Here is a 19,617-nt window from a genome sequence, read left to right on the forward strand (position 1 = left end):
GTATCAGTGACTAGCAATACGAATGCAAATTCATATTCGAACTTCAACTATCCCTGTACATTCACAGAATTCTCTCCCTATTTACCTTTCTTGGCATTAGATTTTTTTCCTTATTTGCCTTTTTTGCATTTTTGCTTATTGTTTCTTGTTCTTAATCTGTTTAAAATTTTAATTTTAAGTTTTTTATTTGAAAAAAGAAGTTTTATTAGTCAAACCAGTTGGATCCGATTTCCTAGCTAAAAACCTGGAAAAGAAAAGGAAAAATTACTTGATTACCCACTTATAGGTTTCCCTCTACAAAATTACTCACCAAAAGTTTCAGTTAACAAAAATACCCAAAATTAGGTTTTTCTCTACAAAATTACCCACTTAAAGTTTAAATTAACAAAAATACTCAAAATTGAGTTTGGGTTTACAAAACGATCCACATAAAGTTTCAGTAATAAAAAAATACATTATTATATGTGGAAGATGAAGACTCACTATTTTGAGTAGTTTTGTAAACCCAAACAGGATTTTGGATATTTTTGTTAACTGAAACTTTGAATGGGTAGTTTTGTAAATTCAAATTCAATTTTAGATATTTTTATTAACCAAAACTTTTTATGAATAATTTTATAAAAAAAAATTCAAAAGTGAATAATCATGTAATTTTCCCAAGTAAAATCCAAAGTCCAGTTCTTTGATAGAAACCACCCATTTGTTGACATGAGACTGCACATTTGCACCATGGGATCAGTTCTTTGAACCCCGCCAACTCTGGGAGGCATCAGGGAACAAAATAAATAAGGCAAGGCTGGTCTGGCAGCTTTATCATCCTGACTTCCACGACTATTCTCAGTAATAAATTGAAGAATCTTGCTTTTGATTCCTACAGAGAGAGAGAGAGAGAGAGAGAGAGAGAGAGAGAGAGAGAGAGAGAGAGGCCGCGTGATTGTGTATTGAAATGCTGATGATCCAAAAAAACTGTAAATCCCTGTGTACAGTCCCTATCCCATTTGTCTTCATATGCCATTTCTATTTTTTTAATTCCCAACACCTCTTTATTATTGATTTATTTCTCCCACCACATTTACTTGTACTTAGTGCATTTCCTCTGTTCATTCACTCACAGTCACGAGAGTACTGTTTGTCTACAACCCAACTTGGTTCTCTCATGCAATCCCCTGCTTAGGCAAAGTAACCCAAGGTAATATTCCTCTCTCTATAGCTTTGCATCTGTTTGTGATTTTTCCCCTGTGGGTGTTGTCAACAATTGGCTTGGGGTTGAGTGCTTGAGATTGTTTCTTCTCCAAAGACATGGGCTTGATTAGATTTCAATTGTCGATTGCTTGACCTTCTCTTTGATGTTTTCGCATTTAGAGTTTATCTGAATTTGATCTCAGTTACTTTTCGCAAGTTGGTCTTTAAGATTTTGTTCTAATATTGGGCATCTGCAGAATTTTGATATAGAGTAGTGTTTTGGTTTTCTCGTCTTACCTAGTGAGCTTTGGCATATTAGATAAGTAGTTGAACCTTCACTGTTTTTCTTGACATTAGGATAACTCCACTCCAAATCAAGGATTACTTATCCCCTACTGGAGAATGACTAGATTTAAATTTAAATTTAAATTTGGGTATCCGTTTGTCATCTTATGGGCTTTAATTGACTTGGGTCTCATTTATTTTGTAACTTCTTCATATGAATCTTGTCAGAATCGGATTTTAATCTGAGGTCGTATGCTGTTCTCTAAATGTTTCCTTTGGTTTTGAACACTCTATTTAGTTTTGGGATTATGTATTGCTTCTAATTTTTTGGGGTCTTAGACTTTAATCTGATATTATATTTCTATTTTCTTGGCATGGGCTTGATAAAGCTATTGGTTCCATTCTTTATATGTTGTTCTCAGTAAGTATCATAAAACAGATCAATATTTCTGTTTCCACTCTTTGGAGTTAATAAGAATTTTATCTGGGACTGTTGATCAGAGTGTAGATTTTTCGAACTTGCAGGTTTTGGCAGAATCTGTCACTGGATAATATTCTGTTTTTGGTTTATCATGTCTGAATTTATTTGCTTCAGCTATTGAATTTAGATATTGAGGAAATCATTTGTCAACCGTAAATATGGAGATAACCAATGTTTCTGAGTATGAGGCCATTGCAAAGGAGAAGTTGCCAAAGATGGTTTATGACTACTACGCATCAGGTGCAGAGGACGAGTGGACTCTTCGGGAGAACAGAAATGCATTCTCCAGGATTCTGTAAGTTCTTCGAGTTCTCCAAGAACTTGACTATTGCTATTGTACCTACATATTATTGGGTACAGTCTTATTTTATCTTTTTTTAATGGATGTTTATTGCTTCTAGAAGTTCATTTTGTTCGTGGTTTGCCTTTGTTGGCAAAAAGGATGAGGATAATTTCTTTCCATGTTTTCTTTTCTGATGATTCACATGCTTGTTTGTAAACATTTCTGCTTTCTTCTTTCTTCTTAGTATCTGCTCTTTCTAACAATGATTTCTTGAGCTGATGTGCTCCTTTTTAATTGTTCCTTTTATTGAAAAATAGGTTTCGACCTCGTATTCTTATTGATGTGAGCAAGATAGACCTGACCACTACTGTCTTGGGCTTCAAAATATCAATGCCCATTATGATTGCTCCAACTGCCATGCAAAAAATGGCACATCCTGCAGGTACTGCCTGTTTCCTTAAGCTTGTGCTCTAATCAATTTTGGGCAAATTAAGAATTATTTATTGTTAATGAAACATGATGAATACATTTTTCCATTTCAGCTCAAATCTAGGTCTGTTACTTGACTGAATCATTGTTTTAATTTATTTTATTTTATTTGTTTATGTGGAATTATCCATCCAGTCAACTGGATCTTGGTTTGCTTGGGATAGTGCCTGGGGGCCTTACTTGGTTTTGTAATTGGAGCTGTTTTCAAGACGTGCTCAGCTTAAGTTGACTTGAAACTCGTTTGAGTACTAGAAATATGGTGTTTCCACTTTTAGATTGATATGCTGAGTTTGTGATTGAATTTCTAAAATTTTTGAGCATGTGAGGAGTTCCCTTTCCTGCTTTTGAAGAAGTTCACTCAAATGCTATCTAACCTAACTTTAATGCTATATTGTATTAAAAGTCTTCTATTATAAATTTGAATGGAAGTAATAAATTCATCAATGTATCTGGTATGTAGTTGGAAAACTCTAATTTTTAGAAAGACAAAATGAACAAATATGAGTTGTCAAATGCATTAGTGAATCTAAATCACTATCATAAACTCTCTCTCTCCCCCCACCCCCACCCCCCCCCAAAAAAAAAAAAAAAAAAAAAAAAACTCATTGGAAAGAAATGCACTGTTAGAATCTAAAATTGGATTTGATTGACTGTTTGAGCACTCATTAAAAATATTTTGAGTGCTTCCTTGACTTCTTGAACTCTGGAAGTGTATTATACATTTTCTCTAAAAATTTTGACTCGGTGACTCCATTACTTTGCCAAGCCTTAACCTAATTGACTAGATATGAACAGAAGGAGGTATTTGAATGACCGATTCAGTTTTGAACCCTAGGAAAGAAAAAAACATGAATTGTGTGACTGAGCCAAAGTTTTTCTCATGCAGGAGAGTATGCAACAGCAAGAGCAGCATCAGCAGCTGGCACAATTATGGTTTGACTTATGATCTTTTCATGCCTTTTTTTTTTTTTTTTATATTAATGTGTTGTGTTATTTAAGCTCATTCACAGTTTCCAATGCCATGGATCCCGCTGCCAACATGTTTCTACTGTACTGATGATGGCATTTAAAAATACCTTCTGCTTACCATGGGTAGATAATATTTAGGGTTTTGGAATCTTGAACTTCTTAATGTGGCTATATTGGCATGTTCATTTATCTCTCACTGATGGTGCTGATTTTGATACCATATTATCATGCTACATAAAATCAAGGGGTGCGCTTGGTCCAACGGTAATGTATGAATGTTGCGACCTGGTGCCAAGCGGTCGAAACAGTCTCTTGACATTCTCGGGGTAAGGCTACGTAGTTCCACCCCCCCCCCCCAAAGACCTCACACATGCGGGATCCTCGTGCACCAGGTATGCCCTTTTTGTATATGTAGCATGATAATATGTACACTACTCAGCACACCAACCATTATCCATAAAAATCATGCTCTCTTTCTATTATATTGCCGTGCTTCTTTCCTGAAATACTCACCTGATCTCAATGTTCTGAGATTTTGATTTGTTAGAAATGCAAAAGTCCTGAAAACATTTTTAAAGTTATTCCTTTCTGATGTATAACTTCTATGAGTACTCTGTCACATTTGATCTATTTATGAATTGTCCATCCAGACATTATCCTCGTGGGCTACTTCAAGTGTTGAAGAGGTTGCTTCTACAGGGCCTGGAATTCGCTTTTTCCAGCTTTATGTAAGCTTCATTATTTTATTTAATGATCTGTTGTTGGATACTTTTCTTGTTGATTGAATTACTCTGATGCATATCCTTTTTTGGTAAATGAAGTCTTGATTAAGTACTCTGCTTATTGTTCAGGTAACCAGAGACAGGAATGTAGTTTCACAACTTGTGAGAAGAGCTGAAAGGGCTGGTTTTAAGGCAATTGCCCTCACTGTTGATACTCCAAGACTGGGTCGCAGGGAAGCTGATATCAAAAACAGGTACACCTGAAACATTCTAAACAAAAATAACTTGAAAGATTAGGTTGAGAAGTGTTGCGACTGCACCAGCCTATGAGAGTTGATTTTTGAGTTCTTAAACTAAATATGTGAAAAAATTTTCCCAGTTACTTTACAAATTCCCCAGAATCAGGTCTCTTTTTATGTGCTGTCCTGCAGATTCGCTTTACCACCATTCTTGACATTGAAGAATTTGGAGGGGTTGGACCTTGGCAAAGTGGAGAAGGTGGGTTTTTCAATAGTTTCAGGATTTTTTTTTTTTTTTTTTTTTTTTAACCTGGATTGATGATTTCTCCTCCCTATTATGATGCCATCCATGTTCTATTTGTGGGGTCATGCAGACAGATGGCTCTGGACTTGCTACGTACGTTGCTGAGCAAATGGATCGATCTTTAAGCTGGAAGGTATGTCTGGTGGAAGAAAATGGTTAAGGTTCTTAATTGAAGAAGGGGGAAGGGGGGGGGGGAGATTTCATTACTTATTACCAAATTTGACATTGTAGTATGGTTCATAAGATTCCGACTTGGGATAACCTTCTGAAACTTCTGTTTGGGATTTCACCAGGATGTGAAGTGGCTTCAGACAATCACTTCATTACCAATTCTAGTGAAAGGTGTACTAACTGCAGAGGATGGTAAGTAACAGAACTTTTGACTTATTCTCACCATTTCTGATCGCAGTCAATGACTCCTAGAAATTATCACCTAGATAACCCTCTTAATCTGATGATCATGCAGCGAGGTTAGCCATACAAAACGGAGTAGCAGGTATCATTGTGTCCAATCATGGAGCTCGCCAACTTGATTATGTCCCTTCCACTATCATGGCTTTGGAGGAGGTGCATTTATTTTCTTTAACAAATTTGGTGTGGTTTAATTACCAGGAAATATGTATGCTTCCCCTCCTCCTAATCCTATTAGGAAACAACTACATAGATTTGTATTTACTTGAGATTGTTTCTTAACATTTAGGTTGTTAAAGCTACACAAGGGCAAGTTCCTGTTTTCCTGGATGGTGGGGTCCGGCGTGGGACAGATGTCTTCAAAGCATTGGCACTTGGAGCCTCTGGAATATTTGTAAGTAGATCAATTCCACATGGATAAGGTGGCGCAGATCTTGGTATTTACTCTTTTCCCCATGAAATGCCACCCACCCATCTAACCCTGTTTTCAATCTCAGATTGGAAGGCCTGTTGTCTTCTCTTTGGCTGCTGATGGTGAAGCTGGTGTAAGAAAGGTACTCCAGATGCTTTGCGATGAGTTTGAGCTTACTATGGCATTAAGCGGATGCCGTTCACTCCAGGAGATCACTCGTAACCACATTGTTACGGAATGGGACCAACGTCGTTCATTCCCTACCCCAAGATTATAAAAATGCCTTGAATATCACCGATTGGCCAACATATCATCCAGTGAGTGTGAGTTTCCATGTACATGATCAAGAGCCTGCCTGTTGTTGGAAGTGCTAATTTCAGATTCAGTGGATTTTAAATAATTTGAAGAATTTAAGCTTTTTTAGTTATGATGAATGGTTCTTCCTCAAGTGACTATCCTAGGCTTCCCTGTGTATTTTTTTTTTTTTTTTTTACCCAGAATATGTTTTTAAAAATTAAAAGATATATCTGTGAGGCTTTCTCGAAGGATATTGTTATAGATCTGTAACTTTTTAGGAACATGGGTTGACATCAAATGCAACATGATTTCCTAGACTTGAATGCAACTTCATGTACTTTTGTTCGCTTACTTGTCAACTCCGACCTCCAGCACCCGCCCGAATTTATGTGCAATTCCAAATTTCTCTCCACACAACCTAATTTCAAGGTTTAGTATATATAGATGGAAAGGCCTGCAAAACTAGTTGTACGTCTTCAATTCTATTATTGTATGACGATGTTTTTTTTCAAATTGAGAATGGTTAGTCTCCTTATTTCAGTTCTGTCTTATCTTTTCTAAAAACCATTACCATAGCTGAATTACTGCCAATGCTTATGTAACTAGCATTACTTGGAGAAAATTTTCATTCTTTACTCCTTCCTTTCTTTTTAATCAGAACTTTGGTGTATTCTTAGTTTTACGGAATGTTCTAATTGTTAGAATTACATACGAATTCAAAACCCTAGTTGAAGAAATCACACAGAAAAACAAGAACACGAATCTAATAAAATTATAGAAGATAGATTTGTACCTTTCACCTAGTATGCTGAAGATGATTGACGTTTTTCTTTACAGTTTCCCTCTCTTGGCTATGAATCTTCTATAGCCCCTTAGACTTCCTTGGTTCTCTTACTTTAGTGGTAAAGTAGGGAAGAGTGAATAATGGATGTAAGGACCAATAAACTAGTATTTATAATATGGGTAATTTACAACGCCACCCCCTAGAGAATGTCACACTTATAAGAACAATCTCTCTGTTTCACCAAATTAGATTCAGACCCCCTATCGTCAGTCACTGTTAAGGAATATACCTATATGCTAATGTTAGTAATAATATTTTATTTTAAATACCAAATGCCCTTATTAAATATGAAGTACCTAAAATACCTTGTAATAAGTTCCTATTTCTTTCACCCAAATCTATAGATTTGGTCCTCATTCCAAGGACCCCATTCCACCAGCGATCGTTCAAAGCAGCGGCGATGGATGACGACTAGCAGGACCTCACGGCGACCAGACGAAACCCCTCTGTGCTTGAATTGTGAGGGTGGTCTGGAGGTGCCGTCGTCGAGGGTGGTCTGGGAGCAAGTGAGGATGGAGTAGCTGGCCAGGAAGTGTAGGATTCGGTCCAGCATCACTGAAGCATCTGGGTTTTGGGTGGGCACTTGGATCTCCAAAGGAGAGACATGTGCCCCAGCACTGGCCTCGGCGATGATCTCTAGAAGGTCGAGGTCGATGGCAGATTTTAGCACCATGGGCAACACCGAGAAGCTGGCCTATTGCATCGCATACAAACATGCTTCCTCCTCCTTTTGCTTTTCCTGGCTGGGCGGCCTCGTCTCCACCTGCTTCTCTACTGACCCCATGATGTTGTTGTCCTGGCTTTTTTGCAACTTGATTAATTGGAAATCGAAAAACTGAAAACACACCTCCGGTAGAGCAGCCGCTACATGATTCTTGAACTCTCTCCTATTCTCTTAACTTTTTTGGCTACAAGAGCATAGCAGAGCATTGGTGATGAGAGGCGACAAGATTAACCGTATTCTTCCTCGTATCGGAACAGGTGGAGACGACGATGAATTGACGATGAAACTCCAATCTTCATCTTTGGTAAAATCACATGTCGAAGCTCAATTGGAGAATGCAATAGCAGCAAAGATAGAGATAGAACCCAAAATGGATGAATTGCGTTGCCAACGAGAATTGCTTCATCGGAGAATTGAATTATTTAAAAAGGGGAAGCCATTGTTGCGGCCACCAAGAGCTCGTCATCAGTATTTGAATATGATCAGCTTAATTACAGTTATAGGGAGTTTACGGCAGAGGAGATCATATCGGCTACCGCTAATTTCTCAGAGTATATGAGGTTGAAAAAGAGATGTGATCAGACGAATTATTATAGAGGAAGGCTCAACCATATGGCATTTGCTATTGAACTGCACGCTTTTTTTTTTTTTTTGCCTTTTTGGTAGAATAGAACTGCACGCTTCGCTCACTTCTTTGTCGAAGGAAGATTTCCGAGCCAAGGTATAAATCCCCCCCCTTCTCTCTCTCTCTCTCTCTCTCTCCCTGAGCCTCTCTGCGCTTGATGTCTCGATGAAGGTGAGAATAGGTTGGGGTGAAGAGAAATTGGGTTAAAATGAGTTTTAGTGAAAAGAGTATAACGGTCATTTTACCTCTTGACTTAACAGTGATTGACGGTAGGGGTCTGAGTCTAATTTGGTGAAACTGAGGGGGCGTTCTTATAATTGTGGCATTCTCCAGGGGGTGGTGCTATAAATTACCCTTATAATATTGTCCTGCATTCAAAATCCTAAACCACAATGGGTTAGACCAGCATATCCCTAAACTTGAGAGTGGATCAAATCGGTTCATGCAACTTGACTTTCACCCATTTAATTAACCAGAATAATTAATTAAGCCCATAAATCTAACAATCTCTCAATTGGGCAACACTAATTATAAAGATGTATTTTAATTAGTGTGGCCATAGAATCTCATTACTTTAACCACTCTTACTATGATTCAGTTGAAAAACTACTCACATCGAACAACAGCAGAAGAGACACCTCAATATTGGCATTACAAACATAAGTAAATTTCTCAACATATATCTATGTTGGATATTAACATAGAAATATTGGCATATCCTCAAAAAACACTATTATCATTTCATGTTGGTCATTAACTATGATATTAACCTTTACTGTGGTAAATCGCCTTTGATCTGAGATTAATATCTAACTGTGGCTTTTTGCCTATAAACTGTGACAAACATTGCCTTGGGACTGTGGCAAATACTACCTTTTAAACTATGGCTAAATTTTCTATAATTATGGCAATTACTTCTTAAAAACATAATCAAATGAAACAGTAAAGCAATTAATAATGAAATAATCTTGCATAATTTAAATGCTAAAACATAATCATAATCCATCAAATTGTGCTCCAAAACATATAAGTCAAAGTTTCAATGATAAACAAATAGTCAACAGGGAATAAATACTCTTACTAACCCAGGATTTCAAACGACTCATTATAAAATGTTTGAACTTAAAAAAATCCTAACTACTTCAATGACATCAACGTCTACTCACTCTCAATTACTGAAGAGTAGTTCACCTCATCCTTTCTTGGCATTCTCCTACTTATCATCCCCATAATGTTTTTTCTTCTCTAACTATTTCTTGAAAATGAAACAATCCTTCACATGTCCTTTCTTGTGGCACCAGTAACACTTTACGTTGTTTGTTTTCTCTTCATCCTAAGTATTCTGAGATGTCTCAAACTCTTGAAAACCCTTAGTCTTATCCTATGACTTGAAATTTCCTTTCTTAGAAAAATTTGTTCTTTCTGTTTGGTCCACCAGAAGATCCCCTGTGGAATGTTGCATTTGTACTCTCAATCTTGTTATATTTCAAATTTTCCTTATTTTGGAGTACAAATGGAAATAAGTTCATTTAAGCTCAAATTTTCCTTCAATGTAATGCAGGTAGTCTGGATAACCTTATACTGACTAGGGAGGATATTCAATGCAACATGAACAACATATTCTTCATCAATTTGTATTCTAAGATCCTAAAGCTTAATATCATCAGCAGCTACATCCAAAATGTATTCCCTAACACTCTCATTTCCATCATACCTTGTATTTATCATCCTGGTCATCAGTGTGCTTGTCTCATCTTTCTTGTTAAGTTCAAACCTGGTCTTAATAGCACCCAATAATTCTTTGGTAGTATCTTTGATTTCTATGTTCCTACGCATAATTTTAGGAACTGTCTTTTTCACAACTAATAAGCACTTTCTATTTGTATTTGTCAATTTCTTAAACTTGGTTCTTTCAGCAGTGGTGCTTGTGTCTGTGAGAAGATTAGGTTTAGGCTCTCTAAGTGCAAAGTCTAAGTCAAGAAGACCTAAATGCAATTCGAATTCCTCCATCTATTTTTGATAGTTGTCACCAGTAAGAATTGAAATGGAAGACACATAGCTTGAGTGAATGACCATCCTGCTAAGGTAGTAATAACAACACAATATATGCCAAATTTTAAAATATAGACCACAATATAAAGCATGTAATGTCACCAATGTTTTAAATAAGATTTATAACTGAAAACTGAATCTTTATCCTTTGGGACAGAAATTCATTGATCCTCTTATTTCCTTGTTTTGAATGTGAAAAGAATGCTAACCTTCAAAAATTCAATTACCTTTGGGCAAAAGAACTTTTAGGTTAATATCCCTTCCTAATATGTGAATATTACCACAAACCCTGATGACATCACCTTTGATAAAATGTCACATTTATTGTTGAGGAAGATACAATCGAATTGAATGCACCATTTTGGTGGGTTTCACTCAATCCTATCATATATTTTTTCATTCGAGATGTGTATCTTTATGTCGAGGAACATATATTTAAATGTGTCACTGGAACAACAAAAAACCATACAAGAGTCACTACCATAACTGCATTCCTATCATTTGGGCTAAAAAAGCACTAGTCTGTTGGGTCCCGATTGACACTGAGAGGGGGGGTGAATCAGTGTGCCAAATATTTTTTCACTTTCCAACTGTACCCCTGATGTGGCAATCACTATTTGCACTTCAATAGCACAGTCTATTGATGCTGCCCAGAGCTGCTATGTATACTACTGACCATTCTTACTGTTGCATGAAACTTACTCACATAACCTGTATTGCTGCCCAGAGTTGTCTCATAAACCTCACACGGTAATCACTGTCACATACATACACAGTCGTATGCACATCCACACTGCACCACCAAGTGGTCAGGTCTACCAGATGTACACACCCATTCTGCAGCCAAGCACTCCAATCCACAATACAAATACGAGCATACACATCCACAACACAAGAAATACGTGCTTCGGCCAGTTGCCTACATGCACGGAGTAATGCCCACTGTCGGGCTCAGTATTTACTCAATACTAATTATGACTGCACCCACAGCCAAGGGAACACATTCCCAGTTTCCACCAATGACATACAATGGCTAGGTCTTCACCCTAGTTTTCTCAGAATGATCTGAGAGGCCGCACCCACGGCAAATAGGTTTAGGTAGTTGTACCTACCAAGGAACACATAACCCCTGTGTCCAGCACCCACTGAACACCAATAAAATAAAGTTGGGCTTATAACAATGCCCTATAGTGAAGCACTCATACATGCAAATTTCCCCAAATAGACTACAACTATCACTTAGGCATTTTATCAAACATCTTGCCTACAATGATTTATAATAATGGAAATTTGGCAAAAGTGAGGTTACCTTGGCAAGGAGTAACCGTCGGAGATGCAATAATGTCGATCTCCACTTGATGCGGACCACAATCACGTTGTCTCGGTGCCGCCAATGCTTCAACCCCGGTTGGCACTTGGGTTTCTTGAAGCAACTCACAAGAACCAAATTCTAGGTTCTTCTTCTTCTTCTTTCTTTTCTCCTTGTCTTTACTTTCATGGAGTAACAATGGCATTCACATTCACATTCACACACACACAAAGAGAGGAAAAAACTTCTTCTCTATTTCCCTCTTCTTCTCTTCTCTTCTATTTTCTTTTCTTTTCTCTTGGCAACAACCAATAGAGCTTGCTACATTGGTTTCCAGCAGCTTCCTAAGCCTCTAATGGTGGCTATGGATGAAGTGCAAGAGGATGGAAGTGTTTCATTCAAACATTTAGCCTTCCACGAGCTTCAACTCGTTTTTCCGACCACCTCAGCAACCCCTCTGCCTGATTTCTTCCCTCTGATGTGTAGAGCTCGGAGAGATGAAGAATCTCCAACTTGAATCACCCAAATCGGAGTTAAAATGAGAGAGATATGACCTTTTGAAGTTGGAGCAATGAGATAGCCCGAAATGGAATCTTCGTACGGGTGGCGTAGGCTACACCGGCGGCGCGCGCAACAGGGGCGAAATCTGACCGTAGATCTCATATAAGAGATCTTATAATCCAAGCCGTCCGATTAAACCAACGGACAACAGATCCAAACCGTTAGATTTGAATCTCGATGACGTCATCATGACGTAGGCGCTGACATCGTCAGAAGTGTTGTCGATCTATGATTGGTTGCTTTTCCGGATTTTAAGGGAGCTTGTCTCCCACTCACAAAAGTGAAAATCATATTGACCGTTGGATCCGAATCTTCCATGATGGCTTTAATCAGATTTCATGAGATCATTAAGATCGGAATCCTTTTTATACCTTCTATACACGCGCGAAACACAATAACATACCTTGATATAGTGTAGCGCCAGTGCATCAAGAATTATGCATCTAACCAATCAAATCCCACGCGCAAGCATCTATCTCGTCCATATCACACCAAAATCTCAGCAGCCTTTGGATGGGCATCAAGCCTACGTGGTCGAATCTTGGCCGTCCATTTCACTTCCCTTTACTCCTCTTTATTACAATCAAGCCCCTGCCTCCATATGTTTCAGTGCTTAAAGACCCCTTGCAACTCAGACCTTCAAAATCTTTAAATTACACAAAAGCCCTTCGAATTTCAAAAATAAAATCCGAAAAATCCACCCAACACCGAGAGCAACTGATGGATTTTCGGTTTGGATTTTCGAACCGACTTTACGGAAACGCTTATAACTTTTTCATACGATATCCGATCGAGATGAAACGAAGTGCGTTGGAATCGTAACTGGATGCTCTACGACTTTTCAGAAGACTCAATCATCTGAATCATCCATGTAAAAAGACCAAAATGCCCCTACACCTTTCCAATGACGTATCTTTCTCATACGGAATCGGAATGCGATGAAATCAGAACCGTTGGAAAGATTGTATTTTTTTCGTATTGTTACATGTAGAACGCTTGCTTTAAAAAATTCATCTTCAATGCCGAAACTGCCCTTGACTTCCATAAATGCCGTAACTTCTTCATACGGTATCGGAATGTGACGAAATCAAATGCACTGGACTAGGAAAATTACAATCTATATTTTTCATGAAGAACCGATCTTCCAAAAATGTCATTTTCATTTCCGAAAATGCCCTCGATCGTAAATAGGCCAATTTTGCCAGTTTTGACCCAGAAACCCGCACCACCTATTAATGATGTATTAAACCACTCCATGCATACCAAGCTGCTCTGTTATCTCATCGGTGACACTGGATACTGCCATGTCATCATTTTCATCCACGTCACCCAAACTGGCCACGTCATCACCGCCACGTGGCCGAGTTGCCAACAAGGACAACCATAAAACAACAATCTCCCCCTTTGGAGTTGTTGGCAACCACCTCATCACTAATACACTCTAAAGCTCCGATGAGTAACTCTCTCCCCCTTTGACAACAAGTACAAAGGGTGGAACCAATGGACTCCCCCTGAGTCCAATATGGGGGTAGCAACATCAAGCAACTTGCTCCCCCTCTCCCAATGCTACTAGTGCTTTGGAAGAACTACCACTCCCAGCTTCTGTCTGAGGAACTCAAACTGATCTTTAGGAAGCGGTTTAGTGAAGATATCAGCCACCTGCTCTGCTGTGGGAACAAACTCCATCCTTACTTCACCTTCCATCACCTTGTCTCTTAAGAAATGATACCGGATAGCAATGTGCTTCGTTCTAGAATGCATCACCGGGTTCTTGGAGATATTGATAGCACTAGTATTGTCACAATATAGTGGCACTGCCTGCTCAACCTCCACACTCAAATCCTTCAACATCTGCTTCATCCACAACACTTGTGTACAACAAGATGTAGCTGCAATGTATTCTGCCTCTGCAGTTGAAAGAGAGACTGACTCTTGCTTCTTACTATGCCATGCCACCAAGCTGCTCCCCAAATAGAATGCACCACCACTGGTGCTCTTCCTGTCATCTACACATCCGGCCCAATCTGCATCTGAAAAAGCTGACAAACTAAAGTTCTTGACTTTCGGATACCATAACCCAAACTCACTAGTCCCTTTCAGATATCTAAAAATTCTCTTCACTGCTGCCACATGTGTCTCTTTTGGTCCTGCTTGGAATCTGGCTACCATGCACACAGCTTGTAAGATGTCAGGCCTACTAGCTGTCAGATATAATAAGCTACCAATCATTGACCTATACGAGGTGTGGTCAACTGATGGAGAGTCATCTTCCTTGCTCAACTTACACCCAGTCATCATAGGTGTACTAACTGGCTTGCAATCCTCTATGGTGAATCTCTTTAACATATCCCTCACATATTTGGACTGAGATATGAAGATACCTTCTTTCTTTTGACTGATCTGCAAACCCAAGAAGAATGATAGTTCACCCAACATGGACATCTCAAACTCATCTTGCATCCTCATAGCAAAATCTTTGTACAACTCATCTTTGTGACCCCCAAAGATGATATCATCTACATACACAACCACCACAAGCTGACTGCTTTCTTCAGTTATGATGTAGAGATTACTGTCCACTAAGCCTTTCTTGAAACCCAACTTGCACAAGTAAGAATCCAATCTGGAGTACCATGCCCTTGGAGCTTGTTTCAAACCATACAATGCCTTCTTCAATCTGCACACAAGAGTGGGGTCCTCACTCAGTTAAAACCCATCAGGCTACTCTATGTAAACCTCCTCTTCCAAGTTTCCATTTAGAAAAGCTGATTTGACATCCATATGATAGACCTTGAACCCCTTGTACACTGACAAAACCAAGAACATTCTGATAGCCTCAAGTCTTGCCACTGGAGCAAAAGTTTTCTCAAAATCAATGCCTTCCACTTGAGCACTCTCCCTCTTTGACTTCAATATCAAAGAACTATAATATCTCTCTCTAAAGTAATCTCTCCCAGTGTGGGATACAAGCATCTATAGGAATGCCCATATGCATCTTTCCAATCCTACAGATGTGAGAGTTCAAACTACATAGGAGTGCCCATACGCATCTTCCCTATCCTATGAGTTGAAATCTCAATTACTCAACTGACCTCATATCTGCTTCAACACTGCTCATCAGATAAGTGTTGCCTCGACTGGATATACATCATGAAGTACAAATTACAGTATGCAACTGCTCAACTCACCAGCTTCTTGAGCTTCCTGTCATAAATCTCTTCATCTAGTCAACATATCATTCTCTCTGTCACTAGTGCTGAAATATTTAACTCTGTCAAAGTCAAACAATCACCATGATCACACAAAATTGCACTCTGACAACTACCACTGAGATTGATACCAACTGAGTCTCTGACCCATACTGATGCATACAAAAGCGAATTATTGGCTGTCATACTCACAACTGCATACCTCTGACCATCACTGACATCCTCAACTATTCTGCCCTCTGACTGACACTGAACTGCTCATCTGGTGATTGCTCCATTAAGATGCAAATACTCAAGAGGACTACACTAAGTTTCAACTGATGTCTCTAATCCAAGCACTATTGCAGGAACTTTACTGTCATAATCTAAGTCCTGCTGGGGGCACTAATATCCATCTAGTGAGCTCCCCCATTCTTGTGCACCAGAGTACACTTAGTGCCTGGGAGGTGTGCCCACTCCTATACCTTGTCTAGGTGGTGGGAGGGTGGTGACTGTGACTGCACACACCTCTATATGCTTCTCTCTCCAAACTAACTGACCACTTGCCTTGGTCCTATGCATTTGCTTCTCACCAGAAGCTTTCCTACTACTCTGTTTTTCTTTCTGCTCACTTACTGTCTTCTTCAGTCTCTGCCTCTGTCCAATCAACCCAATTGTAGACCTCTCTTTTACCTTTTCAACTGATGGTCTTCCCTTTCTGAATCTTTCCTGCACAACTGTAGAACTGACATCTCCCTTTGTTTTCCAGATTCTGTTTACTGTTGTCTCAGCCTTTTGTATATCCTTCACTTTCCATACACTATACAAAACCACCTGAGACTCACCACTAGATTGTGACTGATGCTTCTTAGAATGTCTTTCATTGACTTGCCTTCTACAACCACTTCTTAACTTTCTAGTTCTAGAGATCTGATAGTCTCTCTCCTCTTGTACAAGCTGAGGGGAGAGCACTGCCTTGCAATGCTTGGCCCAATGTCCATGATGGTGGCATCTAAGACATTCTACTAGTTGTCTACCCAGTGGTGCTATAGGAATCCTCCCTTCATAGCTAGAGTCTAGTCTAGATATACACTCTGCTCTCCTATGTCCATACTCACTGCACCTGTGACAATACCCATGAAAATATGACTGCATCATTGGTAACTGTCTATGCAAACTAGGTGAAGCATTATTTCTATTGGTGGGAGCCATCTGACTCTGCCTGGGAATCATCTGCATAGGTCTCTGATAATTGAACTTGTTGAACCTGCCATACTCAACTTGTCTCTGCTGGTAAGCTCTGTCATAACCACCAACTCTGATTATGTTCCCTATTTGGACTGTTTGTTTGCCTTTACCTCTACTCTTTGTATCTTGTGGACTACCTCCACATTGTGCCTGATGTGTAGGAGATCTCATCTCACTATTGTGTCTCTCCTCTCTCTTCCTTTGTCTCCTCTGAGCTCTCTTCTGTGTTTTTCCTGTAGTCTGTCTCTGTGGTCTGATCTCAACTGTCTCTATAGCTTTCCCTGATGACTCACCCTGCTCTGTTATAGAACTAGAGCTGATGATGGGTAGTCTCTGGCATTCTGCAGACTGAGCTAGATGTCTATCCATCTCTGTAACCACAAGTGGAGTGGCTGAATGTCTCCTCTGCAACTCGGTCAACTGTGTTTATAGTGAAATGATCTCTGCTTCTAATTCTTTGTTTAACTTCTTAAAATCATTTGAAATTTCACTACCTCTTTTAATCACTCGAGATTGCACATCTATTTTCTCTCTCAAGGCTAAGTTCTCTGATTCAAGCCTGATACACATCTCACTTTGCTTTCTCAGTTGATCTTCAAGAGATTTTATAACCTGAGGGTCATTTATGGACTTCATCATCTGTGAGATACAAGAAGCATCAAGCTCTAACAATTGTGCTCTCAACACATTGGCTGCCTCTTCAAGGATTCTATATCTCTCATCTCTATTGATGACTTGTGTTTCTAATGCTGCAATAATGAAGTTGCACTCCTTCAGATGTGTTCTCAAATCAATATTGATTTCATCTTGAGTTGTAGTAATATGTGCCTCAACACACTCAAATCCACTAGTGTAGCACTCATCTGAACATCTGCTTTCAACATCTAATGTGGACTCTGATATAGCTGGCTCACCTCCATATAGGTTGTGTAATCTCTCCCACATCGCCTTAGCTGATATGCATGAACTGACTTTGACACTCACACTGTCTGTTAATCCATCCAAAATGATCTCTCTAACCTTAGAGTCAATAGTAGAGTCTACACTCCCATTAACCACTGCACTCCATAGATCATACCCCAATGAACCTATATGTGACTTCATCAACTTCCTCCAAAAGATAAAATTTGATCCATTAAAAATAGAAGCTCCAGAAGTAGACTTACTGAACCAAACACCTGATGCCATCTTCAACCAACCGGATCACTCTGAACTGTTTAAGCTGCCTCTAGAGCCCTTGCTCTGATACCAATTGTTGGGTCCCGATTGACACTGAGAGGGGGGGTGAATCAGGGTGCCAAATATTTTTTCACTTTCCAAAAATGCCCTCGATCATAAATAGGCCAATTTTGCCAGTTTTGACCCAGAAACCCGCACCACCTATTAATGATGTATTAAACCACTCCATGCATACCAAGCTGCTCTGTTATCTCATCGGTGACACTGGATACTGCCATGTCATCATTTTCATCCACGTCACCCAAACTGGCCACGTCATCACCGCCACGTGGCCGAGTTGCCAACAAGGACAACCATAAAACAACATAGTCCTCTTGCAATTTCACATTTTTTGTGAAAAGAACAATAACTTTCGAGGTTCCCTCACCTTTGGACTTATAAACATTAAGTTACTGTTATTTTCTTTAACTTGGGTGACAACACCTTTGGGAAAATATGATCAACTTTGTTGCCCTGAGGAAAACCATGGAAGAATAAGATGCGTAACTTTGGTGGATTCCACCTTACCCTTTCATGGTTTTTTGAAAATTTACTGTGCAGTCAAGAGTGTGCAAAAGCTTACACTTAGTTCAATTTTAACATATTTCAATTAAAAATCCTTCCCAATCTCATGGTAACCATTAGTATTTACATTTTTTCAAAACATTAATCAATGGCCTCTTGGTTCTATGACTAAAAATAAATATAATATAAAATTTCATATAAACATGTCATAGAAAAAATTAGACCAGTAAATGTGGCCCAAAACAATGAATCCAATAAAGAAAAATGATTTCAGTTTGGCCTTAAAATGGTCCTTAAAGTGACATTTAAAACAGTTTAAATTAAGAAACAAAAAACAATTGAATCCAAACAAGCCCTTAAGAGTTTTTTTTTTAATAATAACCTTCACCGTCAGCCATCGGTGGTAATCTTTTTTGACGACCCACTGGAAAACCTTATTGGGTCCAATTCCCAGGTTGTTGGGGCAGGTTTTCGGGCCAATCCAACCTGATCGTCTAGCCCATGGTTCGGTTCAATTGAGCCATTTTTGGTTGGTTGGTTCAGTTTTGGTTCACTTGGTTCGAATAAACCCCTTCATGGGTCTTTTTTTGTTTAAAAATAAAAAGGTAATTTACAACGCCACCCCTTGGAGAGGCCAATATTAGAGGGACACCCCCTCTTTTACCAAATTGGACTTGGACCCCCTGCCATCGGTCAATGTTACAGAATGCTTTGAAATGAAGCTTTTGCCCTTCTGAGTAAAACACTGATAAATTACCCATTTTTATTATCCCCAAAATACCCCTCTTTATCTTTTTACCATTTCATTCTTCTTTTCTCCTTCTCTCCTCTTTTCCATACCTGTGACCAAGGGTTCAGACGAGTTCCAGCCAAAATAGACAGAAAATCGCCGGTGAATACTTCTCCTTTCGTCTTCGGTGAAAAGTGCACTTCTCACCGTTGCCATCTTAGGTCGGCAACGAGAAGGTTTGTTTTTTTTTTTTTTTTTTTTTTCCTTCTCTGCATAGCGTCTTTATCGTAATCTTCCGAGCTTCGCCATTTTGGGGTTCTCTCTCTCTCTCTCTCTCTCTCTCTCTCTCTCTCTCTCTCTCTCTCTCTCTCTCTCTCTCTCTCTCTATTTTTCCACTAGGTTGGGCTGAATTTTTTTTTTCTATATTTTTTTTTTCTTTTTTTTGTGGAAAAAGAAAGATAAATTAAAATAAAACAAAAGTTACATTGTTCGATACAGCCTGCATAGACTGATTCTTGT

General features: G+C 38.9%; 2 protein-coding genes across 9 annotated transcripts in view; both read left to right on the forward strand.

Annotated features, from left to right (window-relative positions):
• LOC122070911 (nodulation receptor kinase-like) overlaps positions 1-19,617 on the forward strand; it is a gene marked incomplete at its 3' end in the record, with an annotated part of 67,898 nt that overhangs the window by 45,041 nt on the left and 3,240 nt on the right. The window lies entirely within an intron of this gene.
• Positions 1,037-6,402, forward strand: LOC122070912 (peroxisomal (S)-2-hydroxy-acid oxidase-like). 8 transcript variants are annotated; one of them, XM_042635150.1, is made up of 13 exons: positions 1,061-1,189; positions 1,857-1,888; positions 1,993-2,243; positions 2,549-2,673; positions 3,607-3,653; positions 4,340-4,417; positions 4,529-4,665; positions 4,843-4,909; positions 5,025-5,087; positions 5,248-5,317; positions 5,421-5,521; positions 5,655-5,759; positions 5,863-6,402. In XM_042635150.1, the coding sequence occupies exons 3-13, from the start codon at positions 2,107-2,109 to the stop codon at positions 6,052-6,054; spliced, it is 1,122 nt and encodes a 373-aa protein (XP_042491084.1). In that variant the 5' UTR covers positions 1,061-1,189; positions 1,857-1,888; positions 1,993-2,106; the 3' UTR covers positions 6,055-6,402. The 8 variants fall into 8 exon arrangements, with proteins under 8 accessions (XP_042491081.1, XP_042491087.1, XP_042491084.1 ...); XM_042635147.1 differs by lacking the exon at positions 1,857-1,888 and having other exon boundaries at positions 1,037-1,189; positions 2,063-2,243; XM_042635153.1 differs by lacking the exon at positions 1,857-1,888 and having other exon boundaries at positions 1,051-1,189; positions 2,076-2,243.

The sequence above is a fragment of the Macadamia integrifolia genome, unplaced genomic scaffold (assembly GCF_013358625.1).
Source record: "Macadamia integrifolia cultivar HAES 741 unplaced genomic scaffold, SCU_Mint_v3 scaffold_155A, whole genome shotgun sequence".
Taxonomy (NCBI): Eukaryota; Viridiplantae; Streptophyta; class Magnoliopsida; order Proteales; family Proteaceae; genus Macadamia; species Macadamia integrifolia.

Excerpts from the sequence above, each read along its gene's own strand:
- LOC122070912 (XM_042635147.1), top strand. The coding sequence starts at position 2,107 with ATGGAGATAACCAATGTTTCTGAGTATGAGGCCATTGCAAAGGAGAAG. Across the intron at positions 2,244-2,548 it reads AATGCATTCTCCAGGATTCT|GTTTCGACCTCGTATTCTTA; the intron begins GTAAGTTCTTCG and ends ATTGAAAAATAG. Across the intron at positions 2,674-3,606 it reads AAAAATGGCACATCCTGCAG|GAGAGTATGCAACAGCAAGA; the intron begins GTACTGCCTGTT and ends TTTCTCATGCAG.